Source organism: Jaculus jaculus, chromosome 14 (assembly GCF_020740685.1).
Source record: "Jaculus jaculus isolate mJacJac1 chromosome 14, mJacJac1.mat.Y.cur, whole genome shotgun sequence".
Classification (NCBI taxonomy): Eukaryota; Metazoa; Chordata; class Mammalia; order Rodentia; family Dipodidae; genus Jaculus; species Jaculus jaculus.
The window spans coordinates 33,959,857-33,978,987 of record NC_059115.1 but is presented as its reverse complement, the minus strand read 5'-3'; the positions used below and the strand labels follow the sequence as shown (position 1 = coordinate 33,978,987).

The 19,131-nt window shown below is 47.1% G+C and overlaps 1 protein-coding gene across 2 annotated transcripts in view; it reads left to right on the top strand.

The window, feature by feature from the left end:
* Lmcd1 (LIM and cysteine rich domains 1) overlaps nucleotides 1–19,131 on the top strand; it is a 68,570-nt gene that overhangs the window by 42,864 nt on the left and 6,575 nt on the right. For both annotated transcript variants that reach the window (XM_004651482.3, XM_045133819.1), the window contains exons 3-4: nucleotides 1,762–2,017; nucleotides 8,109–8,444. In XM_004651482.3, the coding sequence (XP_004651539.2) occupies nucleotides 1,762–2,017; nucleotides 8,109–8,444 (592 nt within the window). The remainder of the gene's footprint in view (nucleotides 1–1,761; nucleotides 2,018–8,108; nucleotides 8,445–19,131) is intronic.

Here is a 19,131-nt window from a genome sequence, read left to right as displayed (position 1 = left end):
TCTGGCTCTCACCAGCCCTGCACTCTGGTTCCCAAAAACGAGGGCCAGGAGACCTTGAGGAGTCATGAAGAAAATGCAGCCTTTCCACACAGCAGACAGCCACTCCCAAGAGACCAAACTCAAGATTCCCATTTGTGCCCTGCAGTCCCTTGAGGACCTTTCCCTTTGCTGGTGCTGGATTGAACCCTTGCGATCCCTGATTCAGGGACTATGCCCTTGAGAGGCAAGCTCCTTGGGTACCACTGGAAATGTCACACTGCTCATCGGTGTAGTAAAGACAACCACATCAGGCACTAAAGCAAAGTAATTTGCCTTTCTTAACTCACTGTCTCCCCAGCTCCTGACCATGGAGCACGAGGTCCTTGTCTGTGTCCCACCTTCCGACATCTGGGGGAGATAGTAGAGGCCAGCAGGACTACCCCAGGTCCCTTGCACCCCTGCCACATCCTAGCTTTCTCTTACTTTGTGTTACACTCCTAGTTTCCTACCTCTACCACCCGCACCACAAGCTCCTGTCGTTCTCTTCAAATGAGATGTGGCTTCTCCATTCACTTGTTGAGGCTGATGGCCTTCTGTGGTGGGTGCTTTTGTCAGCATCTCAGCCTAAAAATGCCAGCCTTCTATGAAATGGACTGAAGACATGGCTTCATGTCCCTGAGGGGCATTGTCTTGCCTGAGAGGACCACTGCTCTAGCCCATCCCATCTGGCCCCAGTGATGCATCTTGTTCATCTCCTGGGTGTAGAAGAGCAAGGAGGTGCCTTCCTGCTCACCTGCTTCCATGCAGCTCTGCATCTGCAGCCAAGCCTCCCTTGCCTGACCCTTCCTCCTCCCAGTCCCTGAGGTTGGCCATCACGTTTTAGTTTACAGGCTCTTAAATCGCAAGTGCTGGAGAATCTGAGACGAAGCACAGCACCCTGGCCAGGGAGGACAGCACTTGTCCTCTCGTGCTGAGGAGCTCCCTGCAGTTCTGCACCTTAGACTCCTGAGATAAAGCAAACAATTGTGAGAGAAGTGTCAGGGCTTATGAGTGAACTGGAAACTTCCTCAGGATACCTTTCCTTCTCCCGGGCCCTGACAAAGCAGACCTTGAAAACAGCAGTGTCCACGTGGAGGGCTGCACTCAGCTCATCCCAGCCTCTGGCTCCTTCTTGCCCATGGGATCCTCTCTTCAGGGGTCAGGCTGAGGAGTTCTAGAGAAGTCCAGGGCTCATGACTCTGGAGACAATGTTAATCTTTAGAGCAGGGAGATTAACACACTTTTTGGTAAAGAAACAATCAATAATTATCTTAGGCTTTATGGGTCAGATTATGTATGATGTAACTATTTTAACTGTGCCATTCTAGCCCCAAAGCAACCAAAGGCAATGTGTGAATGAACAAACGTGCCTATGTTCCCATAAAGCTTTATTTATAAAAAGGCAAGTTGTGGGCCAGGTTCAGGTCACAACTCACCCAGATGCTAGCTTCAGAGCATCTGTACTAAATGAATCAGCCTGGAGGAAAATGTGCTGCTCTTTCACCTACAAACATGGACCACAAGTTTCTCAAATGACATTCACATGCACATCCCCACAAGACAGGTGGGTACCTGACAGCTAGAAGAGTGTCACTCTCTCACAGTTCCCAGTCCCAGGGGCCTTCTTGCCTGTCTGCTGCTAGCCTCTCTGGGTTAACAAAGTGAGGCTTTGTGCTGGCTATCAAGGGCAGGTGTGCCTCTTTCCTGGAGGGTGAGCTCACTTGTCCTCACCCCCTCCCCCAGGAAGATATGCAAATCTTGCAAGTGCAGTCAAGAGGAGCACTGCCTGACCTCCGACCTAGAAGATGATCGGAAGATCGGACGCCTGCTGATGGACTCCAAGTACTCCACCCTCACCGCCCGGGTCAAAGGGGGAGACGGCATCCGCATTTACAAGAGGAACCGCATGATCATGACCAATCCCATCGCCACAGGCAAAGATCCCACCTTTGACACCATCACCTATGAGTGGGCTCCCCCTGGAGTCACCCAGAAACTGGTAAGGCAGCATCTTCCCCTGGAGTGATTTTCCTACTTTTATAAATATTAGCTGTGTCATGGAATCCTAAAATGCAAAGAGAGGACAGTGAGAGGGCAAAGTTACAAAAATTGTAGGGACTGCTATGGTTTCAACTCTGTTCCTGCATCATGTCATGATGGAGTGAAGACAGGATGGACCTCAGTGTTCCACATCCATGGAATGGGCAGAGTTGCTCTATGAATTCTCAAAGGCTTCCCCCTGTACTAGATGTAGGAAGCCCTTGAGAATTCATATGAGCAATTCTACCCAGTTTATAAGAGGTGCCACCCATCCTTCATCTCTCCATTACATTTTGTCTCTCTTGCCATTCTTTTCAAAACTTTTACTGTGAGCTGTAAGGACCTTATGTGATCTTCTCTTCCCCAGTTAAGGTGAAGTAAAGGCCATGAGGGCAGGCACCATAACTGCCCCACATACCACAGCCATCAGGGCTCATCCTGATGGTCAGTGTGATTGCACTAAGATGTACCTGGAAGATCAGCAAAGCATATCTCTGGGGATGTTTGTGTTTACAGAAACAACTAGATCATAAGAGCTCTGACCTAATGTATGGTTTAATCCATTGAAGGGATAAAATTTTAAATAGACTATTGTGGGAGGGGGAGGAACTATGGAATGTGAGGCCAAGAAAAAGGAACTGTGTCCCTGGAAGTATTCCCCTTCCTGTTACCTGCGTGCTTCCTGGTTGACATGAGGTGAAGTTTTTATCATTGTCATGATGCTTCTAATGCTGGGGAAAGAGTAGACCACATTTTAAAAGAACACTTAAGAGGCAGGCATGGTGGTTCATGGCTGTAATCACAGTACTCAGGAGGACTCTATCATAAATAAATAAATAAATAAACAAACAAACAAACAAAACCAAGGACTGAAGATAGGGCTCAGTGGGTAAGCACCTGCACAGCACACATGAAGCCTGGAGCTCAACCACCAGCACTAAAATCAATGACTGAACAAATACTTAAGCATTCATAAGTTCCACTGCCCTGCAAAGTAGGAATTGCTTTGCACATCCAAAAAGCAAGAAAAGTTCCTTGGCATTATGACATTTTCCATTCTAGGCAGGGATTGATCACTGGTCCCAGAGCAGTGGCAGATCCAGGACATGTCAAGGGGTCCAGATCAGGGTCGGCTTCCAGCATCTGATGTGGGCAAACCATCAAGAGGTGTTCACAATATCAGAGGAAACAAAATACAGTGGTTCATACAGAGCTGGCTGGAGACAGCAGGACTGAGCTGGTGAAAGCCCCGGATGTTCTAGCCCCATCTAATCAGAGGCAGGCATCAGTGAGTAGTGATTAATGCTGGTTCATAAAAACGCCAAGCTACAGAGCCCTTTTGTCTTCCATGCAGCTGGACAGATGGCCCAGACTCACTTCTGACGTTAGCCAATGCTCCCTCACTGTTCAGCCTCACAACTTTTTTGATTACCAAGTGGTCAGGCCTGATTGTGTTTTGGAAATAGGACAGAAACTTGCTGTCTATCATCCTTCCCAACCAGATTAAGAGCCAGAGAAATTTGTCAGCCTTCAAGCTGAGATCCATCAGTCTGTTTATCAGTTGCTTACTGTGTGCTGGCCACTGTACTAAGAGCTTTCCACCCACAGCCCCATCTAATTTCCAAATACTCTAGGAACTCACTATTATTGTATTCATTTACAGACAGGGAAACAGTCTCAGAGAGGAGATGCATCTAACCAGATGCCTCTTGGCTGATGTAACATGGTGGAAAGACCTTGATCTTGTGCCATTTTCATCCCCAAGGCCCTACCCACCTCACCTCTCCATAGGAATTGAGGCTGATAGGAATGTTAGTGTGTTTTAAGGCAGGCTTCAAAGAATGGAAAGAAGCTTGAGGGGTCTTTGAACACTTGCCAGGAAAGGAAGAGTGTGTTACTTCCTAGCTGTGAACAAGTAATCAGAAGCAACCTAGAGAAGGAAGGGTTTCATTCAGCTTATATTTCTAAGGGGAAGTTTCATGACTGGCTCATCACATGGGCAGACAGGAAGCAGAGAAAGAAGAGCCAGACTACAAAAGTTCAAGGCCTACTCCCCGTGACCCACTTCACCCTGCAAGGCTCCACCTTCTGCAGGTCCTACGGCCTTCCAAATGACACCACCAGTTGGCACTGATGTGTTTAAACACATAAGCCTATGGGAGACATTTCACATTCAAACCACAGTAGGATGATTGCCGTGAGTTCAAGGCTATCCTGAGACTCCAGGTCAGCCTGGGCTAGCGTGAGACCTTACCTCAAATAACCAAGAAAAAAAAAAGGAAGATGATGAAGGGAACCAGGATCTGGTGAACACTTTGGGTTTATGTCTCCAGGACACTTTGCCACTCCTTCTGAGCCAAGTATAAGGCAACCTATTTTACAGGGGAGCAAACAAAAGCCTGTGAAGAGCCTGCAGAGGGTGCCTCCTCATATCCCATTCTCCGTTGCCACACCCAGGATGGACACTAATGGACAAACAGCAGTGATCTGTCTCCTCTTGAGCCCATGTGGCTTCAGCATCCTGCTTAACGTAGCATTCCATGTGATCACTGTCACCTGGAACTAACATGTAACGTGGTGGCATTTATTGTCCTGTCTGATAGCCAGAGAAGATTCAGGAGAGAGGTCTTGGACCTGGGTGTCCTGCCCCTAGGGCTCAAACAAGAGAACAGAGTGGTCCCGAAACTGCCTCTTTATTCTCTGCACAGTTGATTTCTCTTGATGCTGATGGATTCCAAAAGCCTCTCCACCTGAGCTGTCATAGCCTGACTGAAGAAAGGACAGAATGGTCCTTGGAGAAAATTTCAGCCTCAATCCAGTCTTTACAGCTAGGCTAAGAAAGCACTTCTTACTAAAGGTTTGGGTAGCACAACCTCAGCCGCCTTTCTAGAGAGACACCTGGATAGACTCTCCTGTAGAGACTACACTAGGACCCAAACCTCTCTCTGTCTGCCACCCTTTTCCCAAGTCTGTGCCAGTGATAGTGACTTCCTGGAGGTCTGGAAAGGGTCCTAAAGCCTTTACCAGGGATTGATTGGTGGGGCTCGGGAGATGGCTTAGGGGATAAAGAACTTGCTGTGCAGGTGTGAAGAAATGAGTTTTGATCCCCAACACCAATGGAAATGCCAAGTGGACATTGCAGCCTGCCTGTAACCCCTAGCACTTGGGAGATGAAAACAGAGGATCTCCAAGCTGAATGAGCACTAGGTTCAACTGAGAAAATCAGTCTGGTAAATGAAAAACAGTCAAGGAAGACAGTGGAAGTCAACTTGCACACATGCAAGCACACCCCCCCACACACACACACACACAAGAGCAAAAAGGAAAACAAAAGATTTGATGAGCAGTGTGTTCCATGAGTGTGGGTGAGGAGCGATGGCAGGAATCTCAGGCCAGCAGGGCAAGGCCAGACCTCACAGTACATTCTAATGGCCAGTTTGACAATTCAAAGATAGGAAGCCATCACACAGCTGGGGCTTTGAGGTGCAACAGGAGCAGTGGGTCCTTAGAAAGGAAGTCTCCCATTCTCCAGACTGTGGCTGGGAAGCCATCTATAGCCACAGACACCATGAGTGGCATGGAGCTGTGAAGGGATGCAAGGTTCTGTGAGTACCTGGCTGGGCCAGTGCTGCAGGCATTGATCTGGGCTCCACATAAGCCTCTGAAGGCCTGAGAAACAGACGTACTCAGGGAATTGGGCAGGTCCCAATGACCTAACGGCCTCCCACTAGGCCCCAGCTCCTCAAGTCTCTACTACCTCCCTATAGCACCAATCTGGGGGCCGCATTGAGAGTTAGTCAACATGGAGATTTTCCCTACAATCAGAGAGCAGCTTGTGAATTTCATTGTGATTTTTCATATTGATTCTTACAGTTCCAAATGAGTCTAGATTTGAGCAGTGAGGTATGGGGAAGGTGGATTCACAGGGGATCAATATGGTAGCTGGCACAGGACAATGGGAGCCAGGAACATTGGTGGTGAGGTACAAGGGCAGAGATGAAAAATAGTTACCTAAGATTAACAACCTGCTTATCTCTCTCAAGACTATTGTGGCAAGACTATTCTTAGACCATTCCCAGAACCGTGACCTCCCCATCTCTGGGACTTATCAAGGGAAAGATAACTGTTCATGAAATAAAATTAGAGCTGGCAGAGGGGTTAAAGAAGCTTGCTTGGAAGTCTCCTGACCGAAGTTCGATCTTCCTCACCACCCACGTAAAGCCAGATGCCAAGTGGTGCACACGTCTGTAATCCCACCTCACCTGTGGCAGTGGGGGCCAGAGCCAGGAAAATCTGCAAGCTCACAAGAGGCAACAGCTAAACAGTGAGAGGTCTGTCTCAGAAGAAAGTGGAAGGAGAGGAGAAACACCCTGAGGTTGTCCTCTGCCCTCCACACATGTGCCATAGAATGTGTACACACACACACACACACACACACACACACACACACACACACACACTGAAAACAGCAAACATATCAGAGAGTTGACAATTACCGGTCATGTTCATGCGGAAATACTGTGTAATTGAGATGTAGTCTAGTCTACTCTTAGAAGATACCTTTGTGTATTTTAAGATTAATAAGCCTTGAAATTCCATATATCTTAATCATCTAGTTACACTTTTCTAAGAAAAGCAATTTTAAACTAGACTGATTTTTTTCTTTGCTCAGGAGGGTTGCCCTTGAGGCAAATGCAGTGAGAAATGCTCCATTTGGCAAGGAACAAGACCCACCTAGCTAAGGCAGGGAGTCCCAGATGAGCTTCTACGTGAACTGCCTGCTTCTCACCTGTGGCTGTGCCCTGAGTTGGAGTATAAACTCACTCAGACCCCTTTCGGGCATTACCAACACTCATGCCATTTCTTCCTGGGGAATTCTTAAGTTTTCAAATACCTGAAGCACTGGGAATTCTTGGGCAGCCTTGCCTCAGTTCTCTGATATTTTCCTGAGGTTCCCAGTAGATTTATCTATTTCTTTCTTTGACATTGTTTCATTGAAAAGTAGTTTTATTAGACACAATCTAGTGTTTCTTTCTCGCCTGTCAAAATTGGGCAGGTATCTTAGTGCTGGGCACCTGCCTTTCATGTATGAGGCCCTGGGTTCAGTCCCCAGGTAGGATTTTTAAATGTCTTTTAAATCAAAGTATAGTATGCTTATAGAGCAAGCATCCTTGATCACACAGGTGGATGAACTTGGCACAAATACACAATGTGTGTATTTGTGTGTGTACGTGAGCATGTGTGTACATGGATACCACCAAGGACCATTTCCATACATGCAAGTGAGCAAGAAGCATTATTTTTCTTATCTGTGTACTCTTGTATGTGAGAGGTAGAGGTGTGTGCGTGTGTGTGTGTGTGTGTCTGTACACATGTCATAGTTTGTATGCTGAGATCATAAGATAAATTCAGAGTGTTGGTCCACTTGGTTTGAGACAGACTCTCTTTATTCTTTTGCCACTGAGAAGGCCAGACTAGCTGCCCTGTGAGCTTCTGGATTCTCCTGAATGTACTGCAGGTGCATTAGGATTATAGACACATGCATCACCATTTTTGTGTTCAGCTTCACATAGGCTCTGAACATCCAAACTCTGTAAAGCCAGTAGGCTTTACAGCATGCACTTTGCACCAATGAGTCATTTCCCCAGCCCCTCGCCTGTGTATTCTTGAGACGAAGGACAGGTATTACTTTTGTGATTTTTAAAAATATTTCATGTATTAGATAGCGAGAGCACACACTCCCTAGGGCCTCCTGCCACTGCAAATGAACTCCATACTCATGTGCCACTTACTGCAGCTGTCTTTTCATGAGTACCAGGGAACAAAGCTGGGCCATCAAGGTTTGCAATCAAACACCTTTAACCACTAAACCACCTCTCCAGTGGTGCTTTTGTGACTTGTACAAGAAAAACTACATTAAGTTAAAGGCTATGTATGTATGTTTATGTCATGGATGACATTGACAGATCCAGATTTCGTATTCTAGGTGGATTCTGTCCAGCTGCTTTGAGTAATGTCCACATGACACTGTCTCTTTCCCTTCTTCCTAGGGCCTGCAATACATGGAACTCATCCCCAAAGAGAAGCAGCCCGTGACGGGCACTGAGGGCGCCTTCTATCGCCGCCGCCAGCTCATGCATCAGCTCCCCATCTATGACCAGGACCCTGCTCGCTGCCGTGGACTTTTGGAGAATGAGCTGAAAGTGATGGAAGAATTTGTGAAGCAGTATAAGAGCGAGGCCCTTGGGGTGGGTGAGGTGGCCCTGCCGGGACAAGGCGGCTTACCCAAGGAGGAGGGCAAAACACAGGAAAAGCCAGAGACTACGGAAACCACTGCCCCAACCACCAATGGCAGCTTGGGTGACCCATCCAAGGAAGTGGAATATGTGAGTGTCCCCCATGTCCGGTCTGGCTTAGTTGCACAGTCAGGTTCCCATCCCATAGCAATGTCCTACTCACACAGGGCCTTGTTGTTTGTTAGTCTGTGTTGGGTGCTACTCAGGGAACATGATACCAGGGTACTCCCCTGAATAGACTCATAGTCCAGGGGAAAACCACCAATGCAGTCACTGCCTAGAGAAAAGGTATGTAACCTCCTTTGGGGTAGGTGTGGCTATGGAAAAGTGACAAGGTACAAGCAGACCTGTGAAGAGTAATGAGGAGCCACCCTTGCCATAGACTTGGTGAGGAAGCTGTGGACACAGCCTAAAATAACTTGCCAGAAGTTCAAGAGGTCAAGGTGCAATTAGAGGATGAGAAGTAGTCATGTGTGAGTGACGCTGCAGCATGCTGGGGGAGTAGGAGGGTGAGTCTGAGAAGGTCAGCAGGCGTGTTTCACGTTGCCCACCCACTCATCAAATATCAGAGAGCTGGCACTGTCTGTCACGGCTCAGGAAGTCTCACAAGTGGAGGACACTGTCCCCATATTGGCAGAAGCTACAGACTTAAGAATTCATCTTAATGGGCAGGCTGGCAGTCAAAGATGTCTCAGAATCCCAGCTGTGCAATTGCACATTTTCCTAGTCACACTGTGGAAGGCTTGAACATCTGGAGCCGTTGGGAGAAGGGACAAAGGAGAACCCAGTGTCGGTATGATGGCAGTCACGTGGATAGGGTTGTCTTAAACGCCCCATGGAGGCAAAAGGACTAGTCAAGACGGGGACCATAAGGCTTGATGATCACCAGGTTTGCCGTCTGCAGGGCTTTGTACTCACCCATTAGCCAAGTGGCCTTGTTTGTCCGTACTTGGCATCTGAAGAAAAAAAGCCACAATACATAGGATGTTGTTAGTTATCTTTTCATGGCTCTGACCATATTACCTGACACAAACAACTTAAGGAAGGAAAGATTTATGTTGGCTCATGGTTTTCAAAGGTACAGTCCTTGGTCTCTTAGTCCCATGTGCTTGGGCAGAACATCACAGTGGAAGGACTGTGTGGCAGAAGCTCATCTTCACCTCTTGGTGGACAGAAAGCAGAGAAATGGAATATAAGAAGGGGCCAGGGCAAGATATAGGACCCAGTGACACACTTCCTCCAGATAGACCTCATTTCTCCACCTCCCAACACCACCATTGTATTATGAGTCCACCATGGACCAACCCATGCACTAGATAAATACCTTCATGACCAATGTAGATGACTTCTCGGACGTGACACCTCTAGTTACAGTGCTTAGTGTTGTAGCTATATAAATGACCTCTCGGACGTGACACCTCTAGTTACTGTGGTTAGCGTTGTAGCTACATAGATGACCTATCGGACGTGACACCTCTAGTTACAGTGCTTAGTGTTGTAGCTACGTAGATGACCTCTCGGAAGTGACACCTCTAGTTACAGTGGTTAGCGTTGTAGCTACGTAGATGACCTCTCGGACATGACACCACTAATTACAGTGGTTAGCGTTGTAGCTACGTAAATGACCTCTCGGACGTGACATCTCTAGTTACAGTGGTTAGTGTTGTAGCTACGTAGATGACCTCTCAGACGTGACACCTCTAGTTACAGTGCTTAGCGTTGTAGCTACGTAGATGACCTCTCGGACGTGACATCTCTAGATACTATGGTTAGTGTTGTAGCTACGTAGATGACCTCTCGGACGTGACACCTCTAGTTACAGTAGTTAATTGCAGCTACCTTCATGTTACTGGGAAAAAGCAGCTAATGAGTAAAAGGGTTTAGTTCAGCTTACAGTCTCAAGGGGAAGCTTTATGATGGCAGGGGGAAGCATAGCACAAGCAGAACCTGGACATCACACTCTCACTACAGAAGGTGGAAAATAGCAAGAGAGTGAGCCAAGCTCTGAGCTGTCTGTACCTCTCCTAAGCCCACTCCTAGTAACACACCTCCTCCAGCAAGGCTCTACCTTTCAAGTGGCCACCAGCTGGGGACATCTTATTCAAACCACCGGTTAGTTACCAGAAGTGTGCATTGATAATGTCCTAGGCATCTCTTAACCCAGTCAACTTGTCAGTCAAGATTAACCATCACAGCCCTCAGGCTGGAAGAGGCTGGTAGTCGCTAGCAATCCAGACAACCCACAGAAATGCAGCCAAGGGCCCAGGTAATGTTGCTCTTAGTTCTTTCTTCCTTTAGTGCCTTCAAACTCCAAACTGCCATCCTCTTGGCCCAACATAGAATTGCCATCTAAGGAACCACAACCTTTTAACATACACTTTTAGCTCAGAAATCTGAGATAAAAAAGACAATTTTTTTTCTTCTCTACAAGTTTGGCAAAAATACTTAAAAGGCCCATTTCTCAAGAAGGATATTTGTGCTAACAACAACAACAAAAAAGAAATTAGCTACTTACCATAGTGACCAGTTTCATAAACTGATCTTCCCAACCCCATCCCAGTACCATTCTGTATCTGCCCTCCAATAGTTGTTTGTGATGAAAGAGTAAACTTTGGAAAATTCTAAGTTGGAAAAGAATCCAACAATGTCCCTTGATATCACTGTGACTTGTCCAAATTGCTGTTCTTGAGAAAGAGAGATAGGCAAGAGAGAGACTGAGCACATATCTTGTCCTTGACTGAGCCTCACATATTTGTTCAGTAAGGAACTGGGGTAAAGGGAGCCTGAGATTTTGGTTCTTTGCCCATAGTTAACTTTAGGGAATACTTGTGACATTTTGGAAGCATTTAAGTAACAACAGTGGGCAGATTCCATAATCAGAAATGAGCAGAAAAAGAGGAAGAAGCATTGGGCTGAGCTTGGGTACCTACAGAAGACAGAATTCTCTGTCATTCCCCAACCATAATTTTAGTAACTCATCATATGCTTAGGAAAGTCCTTTCTGTCACCCTGTAGAAAGTGAGATCCTGTTCATCTCTGGATCAAAAGAGGGTGTGTTGCAGTCAGGTTTGCATTGCCAAGAGCAGCTTGTGGGGAAAGGGGTTTATTTTGGCTTACAGGCCCAAGGGAAAGCTACATGATGGCAGGGGAAACCATGGCACGAGCAGAGGGGGGACATCACTTCCTGACCAACATCAGGTGAACAACAGAAACAGGAGAGTGTGTCCAACACTGGCAAGGGGAAACTAGTCCCAATACCCCTAAGCCCTCCCCCAACAATACACTGCCTCCAGGAGGTGCTAATTCCCAAATCCCTATCAGCTGGGAACCTAGCATTCAGAACACCTAAGTTTATGGGGACACCTAAATCAAACCACCACAGGGTGTCATTAATGTAGACAGTTGGTTCTTGTAGCAGTTACTTTCTTGTTGCTTGCACAAAACAAACATCTTGCACAAAACATGCAGTCTATGGGAGGAAAGGGCTTATTTTGGCTTACGCTTTTAAGAAGAAGCTTCATCGTGGCAGGTAAAGCATGGCAGAGCAACAGCAGGGCATCATATCTTGTCACATCAATTGGAAAGAATCACTGACAAGGGTTATTGGACTATAAAGACCCAAGGCCCACTTCCACTGACACACTACCTTCAGCAAGGCTCTGCCCCAAGGACTCCAACAACTGGGGATTTAAGCATGAGGTTTAATAACACATGAGGCTATAGGGGACATTTCACACTCACAACACCCAAGTGCTCAACAAATACATGATCAACAAGTGAATCAATGATATCTGAACTATACTGCATGCCGGAAGGTTAAGATAATTTGGATGGCATCGGTGCGACAGTATGGTGACACAGTACTTAAGCCCCTACTCTGTGCCAACTACTACACTCTTCCCTTAGGACCTTTTGAAATTCTCAGTTACTTGGTAGGATGACTTCTTTTTTTTTTTTTAATTTTTATTTATTTGAGAGCGACAGACACAGAGAGAAAGACAGATAGCGGGAGAGAGAGAGAATGGGTGCGCCAGGGCTTCCAGCCTCTGCAAACGAACTCCAGATGCGTGCGCCCCCTTGTGCATCTGGCTAACGTGGGACCTGGGGAACCGAGCCTCGAACCAGGGTCCTTAGGCTTCACAGGCAAGCGCTTAACCGCTAAGCCATCTCTCCAGCCCAGGATGACTTTTTTTGTTGTTGTTTGCTTTTGTTTTATGTTTTGTGTTTTGTGTTTTGCTTTTCCAGGTAGGGTCTCACTCTAGTTCAGGCTGACCTGGTATTCACTACAGAGTCTAGGATGGTCTCAAACTCTTCGTGGTTCTTCTACCTCTGCCTCCTGAGTGCTGGATTAAAGGCACGCACCACCATGCCTGGCGACTTTTTTTCTTAGGCAAGCCCAACAGACCGGCCCTTTTGTTTTTATGAGAGACAGCAAGAGACAGAGAAAAATTGGTATGCCAGAGCCTCCAGCTGCTGTATTTGAACTCCATATGCTTGCACTACCTTTTTTTTTTTTAATTTTTTTTTGGTTTATTTTTATTTATTTATTTGAGACAGAGAGAGAAAGAGGCAGAGAGAGAGAGAGAATGGGGACGCCAGGGCTTCCAGCCACTGCAAACGAACTCCAGATGCGTGAGCCCCCTTGTGCATCTGGCTAATGTGGGTCCTGGAGGAATACGAGCCTCGAACCGGGGTCCTTAGGCTTCACAGGCAAGCGCTTAACCGCTAAGCCATCTCTCCAGCCCTTGCACTACCTTTTGCGCATGTGCAACCTTGCGTTCTTGTGTCACATTTTGCATCTGGCTTACATGGGATCTGGGGAGTTGAATATGGGTCCTTAGGCTATGCAGGCAAGTGCCTTAACTGCTATGCCATCTCCCCAGCCCAAGGATGATTTTTTTAAATCAAAAATCATATGACAAATGAGGAATCTGACATACAGTAATGGTAGGTAACTTGTCCAGGACCCCTCTGATTCCAACAGACATACAATGCTTAGTTACAGCCTCTTGATAACTACTTGTCCTTCCCCCACAAAAAGAGAATGCTGACTGGGTACTCTTATGTACCTACCTATTGCTTTCCTTGAATCAGGGGAGCGAGTTCCAAAGACGGTTGCTCAGCAATGCTGCAGGCCATCAAGCTGTGTCCCAAACAGTGCTGCTCACTTGTCCTGGTCACTCCTGATACAGACCTTGCCCAGAGAACAGCTATATGATGCAACATATGTGTGCTGGCTGTCCTCTGAGCTTATGCTCCTCTCATGTGTCATGAAAAGGCAGAGAGAAATTGCTAGAGCCAGCAGCAGGCTGGAAGTCTGTCCTCTACTCCTCCAGGGAAGGACATTGACTTTAAGAGAAGTAGTCAGAGCATTTGACCTGAAGACACAAGTGTGTGTAGGTCAGTGAAGGGTTTCACCTTGATGTCTCCAAACCAAGCAAAGTTATGAGGGAGAATTGAAAGTCAACAGTAGAGTCAAGAAATACTGGGGGACTACTCTAGTGACTCCTGGTTGGCTGTCATCAGCATGGTGGCTGTTTAAGTTATTTTCTCATTGCTGTGACCAAACATCTTACTGGAAGCAATGGAAAGAAGGAACAGTTTATTTCAGCTTATAGCTCAGGGTTACATCCATTGTGGCAGGGAAGCATGGTGGGAGGGGCTTGAGGCAGCTGGTTACTGTCAGTCCACAGTGAGGAAGCAGAAAGGGATGAATGCTTGAGTTCAGCTAGCTTTCCCTTTTTTAACATAGGGCCCCAGCCCATGGAATGGTGCCATCTGCATGTAAGTGGGGTCTTTGTGCTTCAGTTAACCCTGTCTAGATGGTCCCTCATAAACGTGGCCCTCATAGTTTGTCTCCCAGGATCCTAAGCCAGTCAAGCTGACATCAGTGCAGACTATCACCGTGGTCATGGTGGCAGCATCAGCCTAGTGAGCAATGCTCTAAGCCAGGACTGTACTCAACATGGGAGTATCTGATACAAAGCACACAGCCACGAGCTGTGTGACAAGATGCACAAACCCAGGCTTCTGGGTCCCAGAACTCAAATGCAATTTCTGCCAGATTCCAAATCCATGTCTTTCCCACCACCCAGGCTTATCCCTAAGTGAGCTAGCTGATAGTCACATTGTCATGTAAGTTTAAGAAAACGTAGGGTGAATACAAAGCATGGGTTTCTCTTGAACATGACTTCTCCAGAGCCCTTAATACATTCATTAAATGGTTCGTAAGATTACTTAGAAGGCTATTTTCAGTCCAAGTGGCAGCTGAGCATGATGGTGCAATCCTGTAAAGCCTGAGACAGGTGGATCTTGAGTTCAAGGCTACACAGCTACAGATTGAGTTGAAGGCCACCTTGAGCTACATGTGACTTCATCTTAAAAATACCTTCAGCCATCATGCCTTCAAGAAGGCCTTTCCATGAGGAAATACTGGGGCAGAAACACCCCAGTCCTAGGAACTAGCTTACCTGCTGTCACCCACAAAGAGAAGCACGCCCTTTTAAATATATGAGGACCAATCAAAACTGAAAAATAGGGGAGCTGAGGAGATGGCTCAGCCAGTAAGGTGCTTGTAATACAAGCACGAGGATGTGGCATGAACCTCCAACATTCACATAAAAGTCTGGTGTGACAGCATGTGCCTGTAACTCAAGTCCTGTGGAGGCAGACAGCAGGATCCCTGTGGCTCAGTGGCCAGTGTAGCCAAATTGGTGTGTTCTAGGCTCAATGAAAGATCCTGTGTCAAAAAGTAAGGTAGAGAATGATTGAGGATAATGCCCAACAGTGACCTCTGGCCTCCATAAGCCGTGCCCCCCACCCGCATTCATACACATATGAACATGCACACACACACATACACGTAAGTCACACACATCTACATATGTAAAAAAAATAAACCCTGAAAACAGTCTTTCTTTCTTTCCTTCACTTGCACCATGCTGTATGTGGAGGGCCAAGGCAAGAGACAAGTGTTCCTAGGCAGCAGGTCCTTTGCAGGGTTTCAGCCTCTTTAAATCTGTGATAACTGTGAGCAGGCTTGGGTTGTCAGACCTAGTTCCCAGCTGAGGAGCCTGAGGCCAGACGCATTCACTTGCCTGATGAGGAGTGGTGGCTCTGACTGGATCCCAGGCCTCTGTCTCCACTCTCAGCAGTCCTGGGAGGAGGCCTGGGCAGTAGGTTTGACCTGTATGTGAGCTCTGGTGTCTGCTGGAGGTGGGCTGCGGTATGTGGCATGCCCCATAGCCCAGTCCACAGGAGAATGAGACTGTTTTCTGTGTACCAGGAACAATGGAAAGAATCCTATCCCTATCCGCAGTTCTCCATGGTGGGGCTCAGTAGCATTTGTGAACTCTATGGCCTGGGAGCTGTGGAAGTCAGCAGCCTGAGCCGTCACTGGTCACACAAGGGCCTGCTCCGAGCCCCTCCACCGCTCCCCAAAACCCCTCCCACCTGGATTCGATTTATGGGTGCCTGAGCTGTACCCATAGTGCTCTGCATGTTTTGATTCCTGACGGCTCCATTTGGACAGCTCACTGAATGTTCACTTGGAAACTAAGTATAGAGTTCCTGAGCACCATCTCTGTGCTCGGCATTTCCGCTCTTCACCGCCCCTCCCCCCCCCCCACACTTGTAGCTGAAGAAAGGGGACAGGAAGCCAGAACACAGTATTGAATGTACTCTTAGCTCTTTAGTCTTAATCATTCCTGCCAGGAAGCCACCCCCCCCCCATCACCACCACCATCACCACTGCCTTGGCCCTCCTCAGGCCAGTGTGCAATAGAGAGGAAATTAGGAGATGTGGAAGTAACCTTCACAGCCCCGAGGAGAGGTCCACAGGGCCCCACATTACCCACCAGGATGTGGAGGCCAGAATTTGGCTCTCCTTTTCCCATCTCCCCACAAGAAATGCAGAGGGCTTCACAGCAGCCTCGGTCCCCACCCTCGGCTACAGGACGGCCTCTCGGATGGAAACTTACAGCAGCTGGCGACTCAAATCAAGTCCAGCTCCAGGAAGGACATATTTGTGGGCAAAGGATTTCCAAGTTTTTGTCGAAGCAGATGTTTGGCTTGTGGGCTCTGCAGGCTGGCTGGCCAGCTGGCTTTCCTGGCAGCCCCACCTGGGGGACTTGAAATTACCCAACCCCCAAAATGAGCCACCTATTCCTGAGCTGGAGGAAGAAGGGTAAGGAACGTAGAGTCCAACGTGGGGCCACTGAAGCCAGAAGCACCCTTTGTCCCATCATCTTCCTCTCACAGGTACCCATAGGTGGGAACCTGCAAAATCACCATGGTGACCAGGCTTTTCAGCATCTGTCCCCTTCCTTCTTAGTGGAGATAAATTTAATGACATTCAAAGAGATCTTTTTTCCAAAGAAAAATGTCTTTATCCAACTCTTTATACTATAAATACTTTTCCATGTTGCCATGTGACCTCCACAAGCATTTTATTCTTCTTTTTTTATTTTTTTTTAATTTGAAAGTGACAGAGAGAGAGAGAGAGAGAATGAGCGCGCCAGGGCCTCCAGCCACTGCAAACGAACTCCAGATGTGTGCGCCTCCTTGTGCATCTGGCTAACGTGGGCCCTGGGAAATTGAGCCTTGAACCGGGGTCCTTAGACTTCACAGGCAAGCGCTTAACTGCTAAGCCATCTCTCCAGCCCTTTTATTTCTTCTTTTGAATAGGCTACATAATATCCCATTAACCAAAGCAACAACTGGCAAACAGTAAATAATTAAGGCTTTGGGAATCCAATGGCCTCTGTCACCTCTTTTCAACTCAGCCCATAGCATTTAGCGGCCATAGGTGACATCCAATCAGATGACCTCCATGGCTGTGTTCCAATAAAACTTTATTTAAAAAAAAAAGGTGTTGGGCAAGGCATGGTGGTGCACACCTTTAATCCCAGCACTCAGAAGGCAGAGGTAGCAGGATCACCTTGAGTTTGAGGCCACCCTGAGACTATATAGTGAATTCCAGGTCAGCCTGGGCTACAGTGAGACACTATCTCTAAAAACCAAAAATAAAAAAAGTAAAGGTGTTGGGTTAGATTTGATACATGGATAGATGTAGTTTTCTTACTTTGATTTTGGAAAAAAATCATGAAAAGCTTCAACATATTCCCAAATACTTTGGTTTTACCTTATTTTCTCTTGTTCTTATAGATTAATTAATAATGATGACAGTTGGTGATATAATGGTGACATTGTCATTACCTGTCACTCAAAGCCATGCAATAAAATTCCCATGTCAGCTTGTTTAGTCCTAAACTTCACCCTACAGAGTATATTACATCCTTTGTTGCACCACATGGAGGTCAGAGGACAGCCTGGGGTGTCAGTTCTCACCTTCCACCTTGATGGAGACAAGTTCTTGCTTCTTGACTGCTATGAATGCCAGACAGCTGGCTCACAAGCTTTGGGGTTCTCCTGGCTCTGCCTCCCATTACCATAACATGAAGGGAGTGCAGACATACATACTACTTGTGTCTGGCTTTATGTGGCTTCTGGGGACCTAAACCTCCTTCACCAGGCTTGTGTAACAAATGCTTTCAACCATGAGACATCTCCCTGGCCTTATCTCCCTTTTGTAGATGAGGAAACTGAGATACTCTTAGCAAAGTTTAACTGTTTTTCAAACGTCAGTTTACAAACCATGAGTAGATAGCACATCAGTTTAGTGGATGTCAGCAGAATTGTTTTCAATTGAAAGGGAAAAAGAGTGTTTGTGGATCACAGACAAAAATAAAATTTCTATGGAGTGGTTAAGGCAGGACTATAACCCAGAGCTACCTCACCCCAAATCCCACATAGCTGCCAAGTAAACAGCTTCCATCCCCACAGTACCTGGGAGGCTGTAGATGCCACACCCAGCCACAATGGCAGAGGAGCATGGGAAAGACTTCCCTGCTCGTCTACAGCCCACACAGCCTTTCTGAGAGGCTGGTCCTCAATCACAGTCGTGAGAGTTGATCTGAGAACAGATCCTGATACTTTCTCTCCCACCAGCACAACTTTTGTGCTACACACACACCTCAACACCAAACAAGCCAGGGCAACCCAGTGAGAAACACATGGCATTTCACCTCCCTTGGCAAAGCCCTCACAGCACATAACCCATCTGCCCCAAGAAGACCCATAGGTGAAGAAGCTTATCAGCAATGAAGCACCTCCTGTCAGCCAGGGCCTGCCCCATCACCAGTGTAAAACTGTGGCTTGGAAAAGTGGGTAATTTTCCTAGCACTTCCCTAGGGATGGTAGCAAGCATGTTCCAGACTGGAGACCCTAACCACTGTGCACCCCGTCTGTTCCTTCTATACCCTTGGAGGCCTTGGGGAAACAGAAATCAAGAGGGCTAAGCTAGTAGAAGTGATGCCACACCAGAAAAACAGGAGGAGGAGGAGAGGGGGAGGTAGGGAAGAGAAGGAAGAAGAGGATAGAGAGAAGCAGCTCCAGCCACCACCAACAAACCCCTTTGGGTGCATAAGGCTACAAAGTGAAGATGGGTACTAAGCACCATAAGAGGAGATGGAGATGCAGTTTATAAATAAGATGTTGAGTGTTTGTGTTGGCACGAGCCCAGCCCCTGAATTCAAGGACTTGTGTTAATATTTACCAGAGTGTGATGGTGAGATTTTCACAAGGCATTCTGAGTTTAGACTGGGTAGGTCTTTGGATAGAGTCTTCCAGAAGAAAACAGTGTGACTGGGACAAGCCTGAGGCAGAGATTACTATGGCTGCAAAGGCTTCTCCAGTCCACGGGTCCCTCTCAGAAGTC